The sequence below is a fragment of the Ascidiella aspersa genome, chromosome 2, assembly GCF_963924565.1.
Source record: "Ascidiella aspersa chromosome 2, kaAscAspe10.2, whole genome shotgun sequence".
Classification (NCBI taxonomy): domain Eukaryota; kingdom Metazoa; phylum Chordata; class Ascidiacea; order Phlebobranchia; family Ascidiidae; genus Ascidiella; species Ascidiella aspersa.
Window position 1 is genome coordinate 3,347,505 of NC_139448.1, and position 17,300 is coordinate 3,364,804.

At 35.9% G+C, this 17,300-nt stretch overlaps 1 protein-coding gene across 1 annotated transcript; it reads left to right on the top strand.

The window, feature by feature from the left end:
* Window positions 1-3,962: 3,962 nt before the first annotated feature.
* On the top strand, window positions 3,963-15,266 carry LOC146163164 (uncharacterized). Its single transcript, XM_083382939.1, has 11 exons — window positions 3,963-4,756; window positions 6,150-6,263; window positions 6,709-6,816; window positions 7,325-7,410; window positions 10,619-10,655; window positions 11,349-11,521; window positions 11,778-11,944; window positions 12,363-12,537; window positions 13,028-13,309; window positions 14,182-14,319; window positions 15,078-15,266. Exons 1-11 carry the CDS (start codon window positions 4,111-4,113, stop codon window positions 15,264-15,266), a joined length of 2,115 nt encoding a protein of 704 aa, XP_083239065.1. The 5' UTR covers window positions 3,963-4,110.
* Window positions 15,267-17,300: the final 2,034 nt, after the last annotated feature.

The window sequence follows — 17,300 nt, forward strand, 5'->3', positions numbered from 1 at the left end:
TATTCCAATATCAGTTTCGACTGCATAATTTGTTTTTAAATCGACTTTGAACAACAATTTACCTAAAAAAAACTTCATAAAACTTTTTCTTTTAACGAGAATTTAATCAATTTAAGCGTAAATGCCTGGAAAATGAACTGCAACAAAGAAAAAATATCGTATCTTAAAATTGCGTAGGGCATATACATTCGATAACGTTTTAAGAAGATCATTCTATTCTATAGCGCTTTGTTGTTAAAGCAAAGTTTATTTATTCCTGTTGTACTTTTTCTTGTCGTAGGACATGGATGGCGAACCACTGACCCATGGGTCACAAAGTGACCCATTACAGGGTTTCTGTGACCCACTTGACTTGAAAAATTACGAAATATTGTAAAATGTTTTCTAAAAATATATTCGTAATATGGCACTAATGTTAAAACCATGCTGCAATACAATCCTTTCACATGGGGCGTCTGCCAAATTTTGTTCAATAACATAAACAGTTTTGCTGTAGGTTTGGTCAATATATTGGTTCTATTCCTGCGAATCCTAATTTTCCTAACAAAAATTGAATCTAGAAACCAGTGGATTACAAGCCAAGGTAATATCATTTGTAGAAAAGATGCAGCAACAAATTTTCGCACCAGTAACATATATATCAACGTACGGCCAACTTTTTTTTTTATCAAGTTGTTGCCCGTGACGGACGTTTTAAAAAGGTTCACCATCCCTGTCGTATAGGGTTTAAACATCGGGTCATGTGCACCACTTGTCAGTTGCATTCCACGTTCGTTAGAATATGTACAAGCACCGTTCCGTAGTTAATGTTCGTGGCCGCGCGATTTCGAACGTGAATAAATTCGTATCCCTATTGTGATGTGTTCATTTTCGCAGGATAAACATTGTTCTTCTAGGGATTATTGCAGGGGTGGCCTTTAAGCCAGAGACCAACAAGCAGGGCTGCGGAGTCGAGTCCGACTCCGGCCAACAAAAAAAATAAACCCGAGTCCGACTCCGGTCAAATGTGCGATTTCATCGAGTCCCGAGTCCAGCCCAGACTCTACAACCTGTATTCCACCCATTTGCGCAACTAAAATAACGTGGATATTCATCAATCCACTCGTAGGGCTGTTTGGTATAATTCATTCACTCACAATACACCGTTGGAAGATATTCCTCAATATGCTATTCAACCTTTACAGTTTACAGTTGGCGGCTATATCAGATTTGAAATTTAGTACTGCGCATGTCGGGGTCTGGTACTTTTACGTGCTCTTACCCGTGTCCGACTCCGCAGCCCTGTCAACAACCATTTCTTGCTTGGTTAACTGTTTCCTTCTTAATGAAAGACACACAAACATATGTGTTTAATAACATCTGTGATCTAGCCCCTCGGAAGTTGCTTTATGACCAACGATTACGGCTTCCGTATCAATAGTACACCGAAAAGCCATCGCAGACTCGCCGAATCTGTCGATCTATGATGCAAGCAGAGCAAGCCAGAAAAACAACTGGCCTGCAGTGAGGTTCGAACTCACGACCTTCGGTCAAGCCGGGACCGTCGCTCTACCAACTGAGCCATGCAGGCTCAGAGAGGAGCGAGTCGAGAAACAACCATGCGCCAATACTTGCACATTTTGTTAGTACAAGCAACTTCACACTGGGGATCATCAGTCCGTATCAATCAATGAAAGACACACACAAACATATGTGTTAAAAAACATCTGTGATCTAGCCCCCCGGAAGTTGCTTTATGACCAACGATTACGGCTTCCGTACGGAAGATTTGAGGGGGTGGGTCTGATTAATGAGTCATCATTTATATAATTGCCAAGATGAATCGACCACACTCCTTCAAGATTTGAGATGGCCTGTCTTCGTGAGGCCAGACAGGTCCAATTCTTTCCTTTAGTTCAGATACATGAACAGTCAATTTTGCTGTCTCAGTATTTTCTCTCTGCACTAGGCAGTACTGGGTGATACTGGTTGATTTATTCGATTGTGCGACTATACTTATTGGCGAAAAGATTTCTAAAATGCACAGGAAATATTGACGTAGATATTCTTACGATTTTCAATAATAAATCACGTGACAACAAGGCGTGGTCTAAACCTTTTTCTCTCGACTCTTATAGACGGAAATAATATTTTTGTCCCAATATGGCTTGAACAAAAGCGCTTCGATTTACATTGCGACGTAACTGGCGTTCGATTCTAAAAAATACCGCATTGTTGACAATAAGGCGAATTTCAAAACAAAGCGCTCACATTAAACGGATATACGTCACATCACATACAGCTCTGACGCATAAAAATTGGTGTAACAAGGCATTCGTTGCAAACTCTAGCAAGAGATATCGGCAATGGAATTTAAACAAAAACTTTCCGTGACGTAACATTAAGGCGATAAAACAAAGAATTAATTTGATGTGCTGACGTGTTGCGACAGATTACGGCGTATCGCTTGTATGGTATTATGGTTGCAGTAAAACCCAATGGTGCTTTGTTTTTATGTTAGAGAGGCAAGTGGTTCATTAAAAATCTGTGGTGGGTCACTTTGTGACCCGCGGATTAGTGGTTTGCCATCCCTGGAGCCTACGCTCCCGCCCACACATTGCTCATACAAAGATATAATATTGTGGTTTACGAACTAAAACAGCTTGCTACGCAGGCTCTTTCTACAAACTTCCCCACTGGCACGAAATGACATTTTTACCTAAATAAGTTGCTTGGATAAAAAAAAATAAGTTGCTTGAAAAAAAAAAAGTTTTTCCGAAATAGCGAGTTGCCTTAAAAAACAACAAAATTCTAGTTTGCTGACACAAAATGGAGTCATAATTTGTTAAAATGTGGGGGAAGAAATTGAAACACTTTGGCTGTTAATTTATTTTTGCACGCAAAAAAATTGTAGAAAACAACATTATGTCGGTTAGTTTCTTTTCAGGAAAGTTTCATTCGTATATTGAGCACTTCAACTAAAAATTGTGTTGTGTTTAAAACTTTTTAAAGGGTAACACCTAATACGGGGTGCTTCTTCTTTTCACTTGGTGTATCCCCAGTCTGCCTTAATGCCACTTCTCGTCGAAATCTCGGTCGTACATTTTTAATTTTTCAAAGTGCAGGTGTGCTATTATGGGCGCTGGTCTAAAATCCTACTACATTTCAACGCTGAACGCGAAAAAATAAAAAACTTTAGCACAACTATAATATTTGTATCTTAAATTTAGAAAAATGCACACTTCGGTGTTTAACCTTATGGGTGTGCACCAGGTTGAAAGGTAAGGCCTGCGCGGGGGATTTATCCCCCCCCACAGTTTCCCACTCAGCAGTGGTTATTGCCGCGCATTTTATGTAAAATCAACGTTAGATGCGTTCAGCCGCGAAAAATCGCTCAAACGCGCAAAACTTAACGGTTTTCAGTATAGTACTCCATTTTCAGCCGTGCAAATTTGACAAATAACGTCGTGACAGGCTCAAAATTTCAAGTAAAATCCAAAGTTTCCACTCTGGGCCCCCTGGGGTGTGCATAAAACCTTAATTGATAACCTGCACAATTGAAACTTTGGCACTCAACCTGATAAATTATGGCGCTGGTCTAGAATCCTACTCTTTTTTACAGTAACAAAACGAGTTGACATAAATTAAATACCAAGAAAGAAAAAATATAGGAGAATAGAAATAATGTTAGCAATACAAACCCCGGCGAAAATGTGGTAGGATTCTAGACCAGTGCCTAAATTTCTACAAAACGTTTCATGAAATACAGACTAATTTATACTCTTTTAATAATTTAACTGCCTAATTTATTGTGTGTGATTGGTTATTTGTAGATCTGCTTATACTGTTAAACCCCATATGCCACCTAATTGCATGAACGCAAGATCTGACATAGATTTTACAATGAACCAAAAACAAATACCTAATAATTTAACAATTTCACTCCAAACTATTGTTTCTGGTAATAGGAAAAGAACTATTAAAATACTTTACATTTTATCATTTTGTGGTTGCAAATAATTCCGTTGCTTAAAGCTACAATCCTATCCCATCCTTGATTCCAACCAGTGCCCCAAAACTGAGGAGAAAATCCCACTTTTCTAGTGGCCGATTTGAAATTTCACCCACATAATGGCGCAATGGCAGAGAAACAATGATATCGACATCGGGGTTTGGGATCCAACATCTGTGAGTAAAAGCAACCCGTCACCCGTACCCCAACAAACTCGTCAAGCGGACCCCTACGACGCTCTACCGACCAATTCCTTCAATGAGCAAAATATTGGCAGTTGGCATTCACAGCCTATGACGAATTACACACCGAACCCTGCTTCAGCAATGGCTTACAACAATGTTGCTCCTCGAAGCACTAACCCTTCTGTGGATTCAAGCATATACTACAACCCCGATGGGTATTCGGGCTACGTAGAGCAAACCCCGCCCCCTAGTGTAAGCCCGTACAGCAACGCCAGCTACCAGTCGAACAATACAAGCAATAGCTCCTTTAATCCACAGTCACAACAGCAATGGTCTTCTGGTAATAATGCACACAACCAAACTTGGTCTTCCGGTGGTGGCAGTGGTGGTCAGGGACGATCGGACAGCCAAAACTGGCGAAATCCGCCGGCTCAAGTTGCAGAACCGTACAGAGCCCCGTCGAGTTACACGGCACCGCAACAGTCTTACAATCAAAGCCGGCCGCCGACCCAATATCAACATTACTCGAATTTTACAAATCCGCTTAATGTTAATGATGAAGAGGATGCAGAATCTGCAGGTTAATTCATTTTTTTAGTTCTTTTTTAAACATATTTAATAACTAATAAATTGGTAAACAAACGTTTTTTACTAAATCATGTATAAAATAATAAAACCGGTTTAACTTCAAACTGATTTATTTCAGCTATTAGAGAGAAACATTTAATTTCTAGCATAAATGGAACTTTTAAGTTTTTGAAGAACTTTTAAAATCTTTTCCAACCATGTAATGTTGGTGTATATTTAATATATGAAACCCATATGACTGAATTATTCTATATCTAGGGCAGTGTTTTTAACCTTTTTTACTTGGTGGCGCACCTAAGAGACATTTGAAAATGTCGCGGCGCACCTTGCGAGCGAAGCGTGTACAGAATTTTTTAGGTGTACCGGTATTTCTTTAAAATTGCTTGCAATTTTTTGTTATATAGGCTTTATAGTTCCATAAAAGACAGTTAGAAAAAAGGAGAAAATAGGACTACATAATAGTTGTAATAATGACAAAATCAGACCTAAATTGCCATAATAATGCCTATAGAACCTCTTATCTAACCCCAAGCCCCACCTAGAACTATCACCAACTCCCCTAATATTTTCTACCCTAACCCAATTGCTAACACCACAAACTACCTGCCCATCCACCCAAACAGGGGCAAAAAATCTAGAGCCAAAACAGCGGCGCCCAAATGTCGACAGCAAACTGCCAATGCCAGAAAGGTGTCCCCCAATCATCTCATACCCTTTCCCTACAGTCAAGGACTTAGTATTTTTCCGATTAATTTTGGACTTATTTCGACATGTTTAAAATCTTATGTATAGACTATTTTAGATCTTATTCTGACGTGCTTATTACTACGAAGTTGGCGTTATTATGTTGGTGGTCTTAATACTATGGTATTATAGATTATCTGATTTGGATGCTGTTGCTTTGAAGGTCTTACTGTGTTTTGTACTTAAAAGTACTTTGGAATCAATGAGCTAAGCCTAATAGGAAAGTAAAATATCAGAATATTTTTCCCTTTGCACGCGGCGCACCAGTTGAGAAGCGGTGATCTAGGGAGTCAGAATACTTCCTTTTTCTTACTGGAGCCAGACTCTTTTCAAACATATTTAATAATATAGTAAACAAACACAACATATCATGTTCCCAATGCTCTCAAGTTGGTAAATCTATTGTTTCTTCCTGTAGAAGTAGGTTTATTACACTAGAGTCTGGCTCCTGACTCGATTATAAATACATCAGACTTTTGAAGTCCTGAGTCCCCACTGTTGCCGTGTTAAATTAAAAAAATTTTCGCACTGTACTTGACTGGAGCCAGACTCTTGTTTTTTAATCGACCTGGTAGCCCTGGTGACAACATGTCCTGCTCCTAATGGTTTCAAGTTGGTAAAACTGTTCTTTCTTGCTCTAGACGTTAAGGTTGATCGCATGAGAAGGGCAGCTGAGGAAGCCAAAATACGAGAAGCCTCAATGATGCGAAAGCCAACCAACATATCAAAGGCTGCTCTGGCCATGGTTCAAAGAGGTACATGACTGAAAAATAATACACGTTTTATGCAAGATATTATATGTTTGTTACTGTACATCATTGTTTTTTAACCTTTATTTTGTGGACCATAATATTAGGCGTAATTACGACAGCAAAGCTTTGGTCATCCAAATTCTTTCAACTGAACCTTTTTGTATTAACAAAACATAAGAAAATAGCATTATTGAGTTTCACATTAAGTACACTTAATTTGCTTAGGTTGATTCTGCGAAAGTACATATGTGTAAGCCTAAAACAAGTATTTATCTCAACTTGAATTGTTCTTAAATATATAACCATACTCTCTATATGTCACACACTAGTTGCATTAATGCAATAATTGTAAAACAATCGGAGTTTATGTAAAAAAAACTTCCTTGCAAAAAAAGATTGAATGCAAAGTTTCATAATACAGTTTTTTACAACTCTGCACTTTACCTAGATTTGCAAGCGGCTGCTGCCCCATTCCAATCTGCAGATACTTTAAAAAAGTTCCGAAACATGCATCTTGGAATTTCACCACTAGATGGGGATGAAAGCAATAACTCTGGTAAGTTTGCAAATATTGTTTTATTTTGGTAATTTTTACAAAAAAAATGTCCCACTGCAAATAGCAAAAAAAATGTTTAAGAATAATATAAAAAAGTCTTCTACATGGTTCAGTGATCCTGTTTAATTTATCGTATAACTTAAATAGGCTTTTATAAGCTTGAAAATGCTTAACAATATGCTGAGATAAAAATTTTTTTAATATTATGCTGGATCATTATATTTTGTATGATTGTATCATAAATATTTTCCAATTAAAATTCGCACAGATAAGGGGTAATACTGGTTTCTGTTATATACATATAAATATATATAAGTATGTCGTATTCAATAATGATTTGCAGTGTATCTGGCATTCTACTGCAAACACCTAACATACCTATTTAGCAGTTTTACTTACACCAAAGCTGTAATCCAAGTTACAACATTGAAGTTTACATATTTTTTAAAATCTTAGACAAATGTAGTGTATCATTTCAACAGTTAAAAGTAACTTTTTTTAATTACAGATGGCGACAAAAGTTCCGACGAAATTGCGAAAAGTTCAAACCTGTCAGCTTTGGCCGTTGCTTTTGTTCCAAGACAATCATCCTCGGTAAGTAATATGTACAGTTATAGAAAACCCCTATCTTGTAAATTGTGAACTATGTATTACTGATTAAGGTGACGTTCTCGTGCAGGGTTTCTTGTACTGGAGTTTGTAGACTCTATGGGTGTGCAGTACAGGGACTATTTTTTCGGCTTAAAATTTTAGTAAAATATACTTTTTTAAAGAGTATAACTACAAAAAATGTTTGGCTCCTTTTCCTTAAATTAGGGTTGCTCTCCGGGAATGTTTCGACGGGAAATTCCCGGGATTTTCCGCGAAATAACGATCCCGAATCCCGGGAAATTTTTTTTGTAATCCCAGTTATTCGGCAACATAGCAAAACTTAAAAAACATTGTCATTTTTGACTAATATAAAGAAAAAAAATTTTACCAAACCTATTAAAGTCTTTGCTTGAGTTCCTTTTATGTGCTTACCAGCGGAAAAACATAATTAAATTTATTTTACCAATAAAAAGGCCCTAAAAAAAAACAAATAAGGGTGCTGACTTTAATACGAGAACGTCTTGTAAGATTGCAGAAGCAATACTACAGAACATAAATGAGCTTAATTAAACGTTTGAAGCTATTAAAAAGTAATTTTAATCATCATAATGACGTAATTAGGGCACGAAAATTTCGTCAGGATTCCCGGGATTCCCGGGAAGTTTCATTTGTCAATCCTGTTTCCCGGGAGTGAAAAAACCTGCGAAAAAGAGGAACCCTACCTTAAATGTTTCGACTCAGGTCAATGCAGAATAAAAATATTTAAAAAAAAAAACCCTGTTCTAGTAAAAACAGTCATGAATGGTGCTTTAACCTAAATTTTGCTTTTAACATTACCAAAATTATTAATAGAAGTTGTTAATTTTGGTCATTACCAAGTAATTTGGTTGAAGGCTAAGATATTGAAAGAATTTCAATCTCATTCAGTTGTAGTTAATAGAAAAAGTTTATTTAATATTGAATTTTAAAATAAACAAGTATACACAGCAGTAAGTCTCAAAAAGGTTCTTGGAGTTATCTGACCTAATTGTTAAAGATATGCTATTTTCTAAAGTTTTCAACCAAATATTAGTTTATGCTTTATAAGGCATGGATTGTTTTGCTATTTCAGACAAACATGTTAACATTTGGGTACACTATGCACGGATCTGTAATGTAGCTTAATAATAAATTGCAAAGCCAAAAAGGTTGAGTAGATCGACATCATCTTGATTAAGATGTTTCGATACGAGCTTGTATCATCTTCAGTTAATGTCAACATTTAATTATATTTAAAAGTCTTTATCCACTCAGCATTACAAAAGCTTTAGCACTATTTTACATTAACTTAAGTGTTGAAAGCAGCAAAGAATTTTCACAGATTTTGATAATATTTTGAAAAAAGTGCAAAAGAACAGCTGATTAACAATATTTTTCTCTACAGTGCTTGTTAGAAAATGGCTTCATCAATGCAGGTGGAGATGACAGTGAGATTGTCGTTATTCCAAAACTGAACCTACCAATAAGTCCAGACTCAGACAGAGCACTGATACAAACAGAAGGCAGCCATCTAAGTACTGAAGCTGCTTTCTGTACGTCCACACCATATCCGTCTGAATCTAAAATCCCTGCAGATAGCAGCCAAAACAGAAGCAATGTTTTTGACCCTTACGAGACTGATATCTTTACAAACCCAATGGATGGGTCAAATTTAAAATATTCGCCCCAAAAGAAAGCGAACTTACCATTCCCGATATTTGAAGATGAGAGTCCCATACAAGGAATAAGCCTGATGTCCTCTTCTAGACAATTCCACGTAGAAAATAGAGAAGCTGATTTTGCAAACACAGACAACAAACCTATAGAGAGTCTATTTGCAGTAAGCGAAGGTAGCAACCAACCAGAATTGTCCAGAAAGCCATTTGTCGAAGGCCTCGATTTAAGTAAATGGAAGGGAAGTTACTTTCCACTACTTGGTTTGAAACCACTCAGTGAGCTCGGATTTCAGTCAGAAGAAGAAAGCATCGCAGAACTAAAGCTAAAGGTAACCTTTGGTCAATTGTTTAAACCTTTTGATTGGCTACATTTTAAGTATTCAATTTGGTTTTCTATGGGCAAATTGCTGTAGTACGTCTTGATTTATCAGATATTCTTGCAAATACAACATCGGCATCAATGGCTTTGTCTTTGGTAAAAGTTTCAAGATTAAATATAACCTTAAACTGTACCGGTATTCAAATATTGTATATGATTTGAAAACAAAACTCTGATTCCGTTTTGAAAAGATATTTGTAGAGTAAGACCATATTTAAGCATTTTCAAGTTTAAGATCACCTTGAACTGCATTAGTCTGCATTCACATATTGTAAGGATCAATGGTATTGTTTGGAACACTATATACGGATCTGTTCATAAGTTTAATGGTGAAAATAACGGCCCAAATAGAAGGTTTAAACGTCTATTTGGGCCGTTATTTTCACCATTAAATGGTATTGTTGTTATAGTCAGGTGTTAAAAGATTGAGTTTTTAATAACCATTAAAAACAAATTTAGTATTTGCACTTTAGTTTGATTATTACAATCTACAAGTAGTGTAATGTTGTTGCTTCAAAACTCCCCGAGGTTTAATGTAAAGACATCTTTGAGATATTTTAGCAATAAGAAAATACTATTTAGACAGTTTGCAACTGCTAGCATTTTGTAAAAGCTTTTATGATAGAAAATTGTTTGAGTTGAGAAAAGGTTTTCTTTAGGTGGCTTCTCATTTTTGCAGCAGATCTATTTAGATTAGTATTATAATACCCAACTTTTAAATACTTTTTGAGTGGAAAAATGTAATTTAAAATCTTGGTTTAATATTGGTAATAGATATTCATTTTTTCCAGAATATTTAGACTTCTGGCCATTTTTAAGAGAAATATATATTTCGCCATAAAATAAAGCATCGTCAGTCTCTAGAAAAAACAACAATACAAACACATAAACTTGAAATGAAAACACATAAACTTGAAATGAAAACACATAAACTTGAAATGAAAACACATAAACTTGAAATGAAAACCATAAACTCAAGAAAAGTCTTAAGGATGTCGTAAGAATTTCTCCCATTTAAAGTTATTGTCGTCATCTACTGTAGGTGTAAGAGTGAGGAGATATCTCCTTATTTTACACATTCTGTTCGCAATTTTTTCAAAATATTTTTAATTCCTAATCTATATAAATATTTTTTTAGCTGAAGCAATCAAACACTGTAACAACCCCTAGTGAAGGTAAGAGATTGACTTGTTAAACATTTCTGTTTACTTTGGTGTTTTAAAGTGTCTTTCTTTACACAAGAACTTGTCCATGGCATATGTCACATAACTTAAACACTGGTTTAAATCATCCAAACCCAAGTTCGTGGATTTGGCATGGCGATAATCATTATACATTACTTCATTGACTTATTTTGTTATTATATTGCTAGCCAGAATATGTCATCCAATATCCATGAACCTTTAGGTTACACTTTAAAAAGATTTTGTGTCTTTTTTCTATTGATTTTACTAAGATCTGTTAAACTTTTCACAATTTTGTTTTGGGAAAAAGTTGATTTGGTAGAAAAAATTAAGACAAAAAAAAAGTTAATTTGGTAAAATATCAGTTTTGTTAAAATTTGTACTCTACCAAGTCAAGTTTCTGAAAAAAATATCCTTACCTAGAACAGATGGTTTCAAACTGGCAAAATATTTCATAGAAGAAGACAACATTTTGTAAAATTAAATCAAAACAATTACAAAATGTAGTAGTTACACAGAGAAATAAAAACTAAACATTACACGAACATATGTGTTTAACAACTGTGATCTAGCCCCTCTAAAGCTGCATTTTGACCAGAATTACTACTTAGTTGTTACAGCATAAACCAGCAAAATTTGATAATAACTTGTCAAAGCTGTCAAACCTTAATTTTTAATACTTAGGCGATGATCAGAATGAAGGCACAGCTTTGAAACTGGTTGACGATTGTATAAACCAGCTGACACTTACCCCAGCTGCTTTCGACGAAATTGTTCCCTCTATGACTGACGAACTGAGGAGTTATAATTTGGGAAAACCATCGGTGGAAAAAATAGTGGACGTTATTTATGAAATGGTTAGTTGGTTAATAAAGTTTATTTATGTGTGCTTAAAGCTTGACATTTTCTATTTTACACAAAAAACAACAAATGGGTCAAAATTTATAGCTAAAAAGGAAATTTTATTGGTATTCTCAGATAAATATTTTAAAAATTTCCTGAAACTTAATAATAGGAAATTTTGAAAACAAACCAAAATAGTGCAAAAAGATAAATTCTTGCAATTTATTGTACAACCTGAATTTAAAATATGTTCAAACATTTTTATTTCAGTGCGTAATTGAGGCAAATTTTCGCTATTTGGGAGCACAGCTCTGCGATACTTTGTCGAGATCGGAAACCGGGTTGTCCAATTTCCGTTCTGTTTTGCTTTCAAAAGCACAAAAGGAGTTTGGTGGAATGGATGAAGCTCTAGCCAGCGAAGAAAAGATTGCTGAAAGGTAAGATTAGTACAGCTTTTGCTTTTACAACTGTGGAGTCACTTTGTTTCGCCCGGGTCGAACTTAAGACTTGAGTAAGACTGCATGAAACTACCCACATCCAATATGGTTTATATGACGAATAGAACGTATTGTGATTGAATTTAATTTAAATTTAGGTTAAAACACAGTCCTAACACTTTAAATTAACAAAGGTTGATGTAAACTTGGACACAATTTTATGCAAGTGTTTAGGAATATTTCCCACAACCTCCTCATAAGGAGGCGTTACCCTCCCCTTAAACTTGACACTAAATTTGTTAAGGAGGACACAATATGATTTTTTCTTTTATGCCAACTTTTTAAACCAATAAACTCATACTTCCTAAGACGACTTAAAAGCTTGTACTACCAATATATTTTTTACCTTGTGTTTCAGAGCAAGGGGTTTCACCAGATTTGTCGCTGAGTTATTCCTCAGTCTAATGCTGGAGCGCAAGAATTGTGTGATGGAACGTTTTGCAGTCCTTGGTCGTGCCTTACTGGGTGTGGTAACTAAACTTGTGGCCCACCCAAGCAATGAAAACCTCCAGTGTGCCATCCGTGTTTTAAAGGTAACTACGCAGTTTATTAGATGTGCTTTAGTGCTGGTTTGAGTTGAGTCGGACACTTGCCAATATACGTTTTTTTGAAATTTTTAGTTTTGTTTCTCTTTTTCACAAAATGCTGCATTACATTTACCCAAATCTAAAACAGATATTGCCGTACCTTAATAACTATATGCATGCAGCATTGGGATTTTGCATTTGTTAGCTCGCCAATCTTAATTGGGGATATTCTCTTTAGTTTAAGAACCCCTTAATTATGGTAATAATGGATCTGGATGTAATCATTTATTTGATGTTTTTTTACATATTGTTTTTGTTTGAATTATTATTTTTTTTGTGATTATACTAAAACTGATAAGTTCGTTTTTTCATTGGAACAACTACTTTTTACCAACAAAATAACTAAAGGAATTTCAAACAAAAAATACCTTATTAATCAAGAAATTTATAATTTTCACATAATGAATAATAAAACAACTTATTTTTCCCTTTTTAGTTGACTGTAATTTCGCTGGAGGATTCGTTAAAAGACGACAGAAAGGATTCACTCAAAACACTGGAATCCACTCTCGACGATATGATTTCATTTCTCGACGAAGACAAGAGAAAATCGTCCGAGCTCTCCGACTCAACAATAAACCTTCTGATCGGCTTCAAAAACTTGCGGTCGGAAAAGTGGGGCCGGGTGGAACCGGAAGACCCCGATTGGGCCGCCTCCCAATCTAAGGAGTATTTCCCACACAAGCAGAATGTTCCAAATGATGAAGATTTTTATATGGTTTGTTTGAATTTTGTTTTTGTTGACAATTGGTCATACATTTGTTTAAACTTCAATTAAACATATGGCATACTGCCCATCTTTTGCTTACCTTTCTTAAGCATTTATCATCTTGGTGTTGATTTTTTTGTCAAATTTGCTGTGTTTTTGCATCTTGATGTTAAATCTGAAACGCATTCAAATGTGGAACACATCAAATTTACTAAAGCAGGGGTATATGGTTTGTTTACATTGTGTTTTTTTTATGATAGTCGTCTTAGATGCACTTTATGCACGGATTTGAAATCCAGCTTGAAAATTAATGTCAAAAGAAAAATAGATCGAATGGATCGAAATAATCTTAAAAAAGATTCTTAGTCATGCACTTGTATCATCATCAGTTAATGTCGTTATCCAACTTATAGCAAACTATATCTCAACTTGCTGTTTATATCCTTGCCCTAACATTTAACAATTTATTTGCGATTATTTTTGTGTTTTGTTTCGTATTTGCATTTAAACCACTTGTTGAAAACAGATCAGTGATTTAAAAAAAATGAAAATTAAAAAGAGCAGTAAATTTGGCTAGAACAAATACGTAAAATATTGACACAAATATGTAAACAGTTAAAAACATATGTAAAAAAATCATATAACATTAATACCAAAATGTTACGAAAAACCTATGGCCTAAAGATATTTAAAAACTGTTTTAGATGTGTGTCGGACTGTCGGTTTATCAAGCATAAAATTGTCTAATTTAATTTTTTTTAATTTTTACACTTTACTAATGGCAAGCATTTTGGTTTTCCCCAGTGCATTTTTAGTTTCCAATGAACTACATAAAATAATGTACTTTTTATTTTTATACAATTTATTTAATATTGTTGCAGAACGAACCAGTATTCTTCACCCCCAATGGGGTCCAGTACACAGCGGCAGACGCAGCTGACCCCGAGTTCTACAAGCAGTATCTCGCGCCCCACGCTCACCCACACACATTAGACCAAACAGGCAACTCTTCAGCGGAGGTATAATGTTAAAGTTTTGAGTTTGACATAAACGTAAAAAAAACGTGTATTGCCTATTATACACATTAGGTTGAGTTACGTTTTTTAAACCAAAACCATTGAGTCAAACGATTTTAAATAGATGTAAGTGTTTGTTTGTCTTTTTAATGGTTATTATTTTTCTTCTGATAAAAATTACGTTTTTATTCGTTGGCAATTTTTATTTTGATACAATGATTTGTCTTCAACTTGACTTGGGCAACTGATTACTTAGGCTGGGGCTTGACTTGCTCTAACAATGACTTGATTAGGACTTGGCGTGGGCAATTGATGACTTTGAGCTGAAACGACCTATTATTTATTTAAAAAGACTTGACTTGCCTGGTTATAAGGTCATTTCAAAATGACCTACAACACTAACTGGTCTTACTGAACAACTATTTGCCTGTTTTGGCAACTCCGTGTATCTAATATTAATTTATTAATTTGCTTGTCCTGATGACATGAACTGGGACGATTTGCTATTTCTTAAAGGCTTGAATTAGACTCAAGTTATTTAACAAGTGATTGCACTGGAACCAACGTCTTACAGAAATAATTATAACACTAGCTGCAAGCTAGTCTTACTAATTTCCGTGTATTAGGCAACGCCAGATCCGTCGATTTTAAAACGAGCAATTCAATTTTAAGTCTTTCAAAACCTGGAACTTTTATTTCTTAAAACTGTGTGGCAACACTGTAACTACTGAACAACAACGCCCGGAATTTTCCTGTTTTAGGCAACGCCAGGTCCGTCGGGCCAACATTCCCAGCACAGTGTGAACCCCCTTAACCCTGAATGGGAGCCGGATTATGGCTGGCCACAAGCACCAGACCACTACGACGACCACACAGCAGAGGACCAATCTACAGATGGGGACGATTATGATATCGAGTTTGATATGTTTTTAAAGGGAATGATGGGATAAAGAACAAGTTTTATTGAGTCGCTATCCTTCAAGCTCTTCTTGCTGTCTTTGGAGTATTTTTTCCAGCGTTTTAGCCTGTGTAGCACGAGCATTATAGCGATAGGGAATACAGCAGCATGCCGTTTGTACACAGGATAAATATTTTTATTATAAATCTGGAATTTAGATGGTACTGTTTAAAAAAAATTGTATTAAAACCTTAGCTACCTTAGCCATGATGAAACACGATCGTTTGAAAGCTGGTCAGCATTTTAATACAATGTGTCGTTAAACAGTTAAGTATTTTTTTATTGTAGTGTCTGTTAGTTGCTGATAATACTCCCATGGTGTTTAAATGTTCATTTCTAGCCCTTTTCGCACCGTAATACTCCATACAGATAACTGTTCATTTCTGACCGTTTTTTGCACCGTGAAAAGTTCAAACAATATCACTTTGCTTATATTGTGGAATTGATAGCACAGCCCGTATTTTTAATATTGTACGCGGTTAAACCGTTTCATTAAAATTGTGCCCCCTTTCAAATTTGTTTATCACGCAGGGACCAAGGTGAACGGCAGTCATGTTTATTCTTAGCGTCAACTCAAAGACTGTTGTGTGTAAAAAGTTTAGAGTGTGCAAAAACGCGATTGCCAACCTTTTTTCACTGCAGCCCTATCTTGTTGTATGATTTTCATCGTTTAAGAGACCGCAGAAAAGCACGACTATTTCTACTCGCAAAGTTTTATACCAAGCGCTTTTCAACCGAAATTAGAAAACTCCAGAAAACAAAATGCGCAAAACGCGATTATTTTATCGTGATTTTTACTCGACGTTTTTTTGTGACGCGATGCGCATTCAACCAGAAACTTCTTTTTTTTTTCTTTTCCCGCCAAACTTCAAAGCCGCCGCCAGGGGTCGCACCAATCATCGTTGTGAAAGTTCTTTTGTGATTTGCTCCTTCGCTCGCCAAACTATGGTTTCGCGCAGTTTCTTCTTTCCTTGCAAATACAATTGCGGTGTTTCGTTGTAAGTAGTGTGTTCCTTAGCTAAGCCAGACAAAGTGTTACATAGCAAATTTAAGAGCAAACATAAACATGTTTGAACCAAGGCTGAGGAGTCGGTTAAAAACATCCGGTTTCCGACTCGGGCCTAAAATATAAACCCGACTTGGGCCAATTTGACGATTCTGTTGAATCCGGCTCCGGCCACACAACATGTACTCCATTTATTTCGTATTAAGGTCAGGTTTATATACACTTATACAGCAATCCACTTAGAGTGTCATTAAACCTACCCACCCACAATAAATAATTGAAAAATATTCTACTGTGGGGCACGAGATTAGTTTAGTTGAAGTTTCCGACCCTCGCTTTAAGGTTGCGTGCGTATAACTCGTTAGCCAACCACAAGACGTATAGGTTAATAGAATTGTATTATATTATAAGCGAACAACCAGTTAAACTATAGAAGGCGGACAAATTAACACTGTAAACAACACAGCGCTGTCAACCGCACAACACGTTAACTGAGAAGAGGTCCGTTTACCAGCGGATAGCAGCCTTAAGTGTCTACAGTCAATCGAACTGCTGACCGACGAGATAATCGCGGAACAGCACATTTAGCATTTACACTTTGGTGCGAGTAGACAATAAATCTGGGACATAAGCCGTTACAGCGTAAATTGCACAATAAACACAAAATCTCTTGGTCGGTCAATAGCCGTGCGCTACACTACCATATGGCATTCCACCTTACGATTAACAGTTTATGGCCTTATTTTTGTACTGCATATACAAGTACTCCGGTAGACGTGCGAAATTTTACTCGACTCCAGCGAAGTAACCGACTGTCCAAAGCCCTGACTTAAAAATATGTACAAAGTATTATATTTTACTTAACCGTTACGCTTTGCAATGAGTGTAGGTAAATCAGTGGTTTCCACACTTTTTTGTAAGCTGTTTTGCGCAAACGCTTTTCTAGTTTCGTTCACCTCCATCACAATATACTGCATTTCTCTTACCGCAGTAAACAAATTTATGTAAATTTCATTTAAG

Coding starts and splice junctions, on each gene's coding strand:
- LOC146163164 (XM_083382939.1), top strand. CDS start 4,111: ATGGCGCAATGGCAGAGAAACAATGATATCGACATCGGGGTTTGGGAT. Junction 6,817..7,324: donor GGATGAAAGCAATAACTCTG/GTAAGTTTGCAA, acceptor TTTTAATTACAG/ATGGCGACAAAAGTTCCGAC. Junction 12,538..13,027: donor GTGCCATCCGTGTTTTAAAG/GTAACTACGCAG, acceptor TTCCCTTTTTAG/TTGACTGTAATTTCGCTGGA.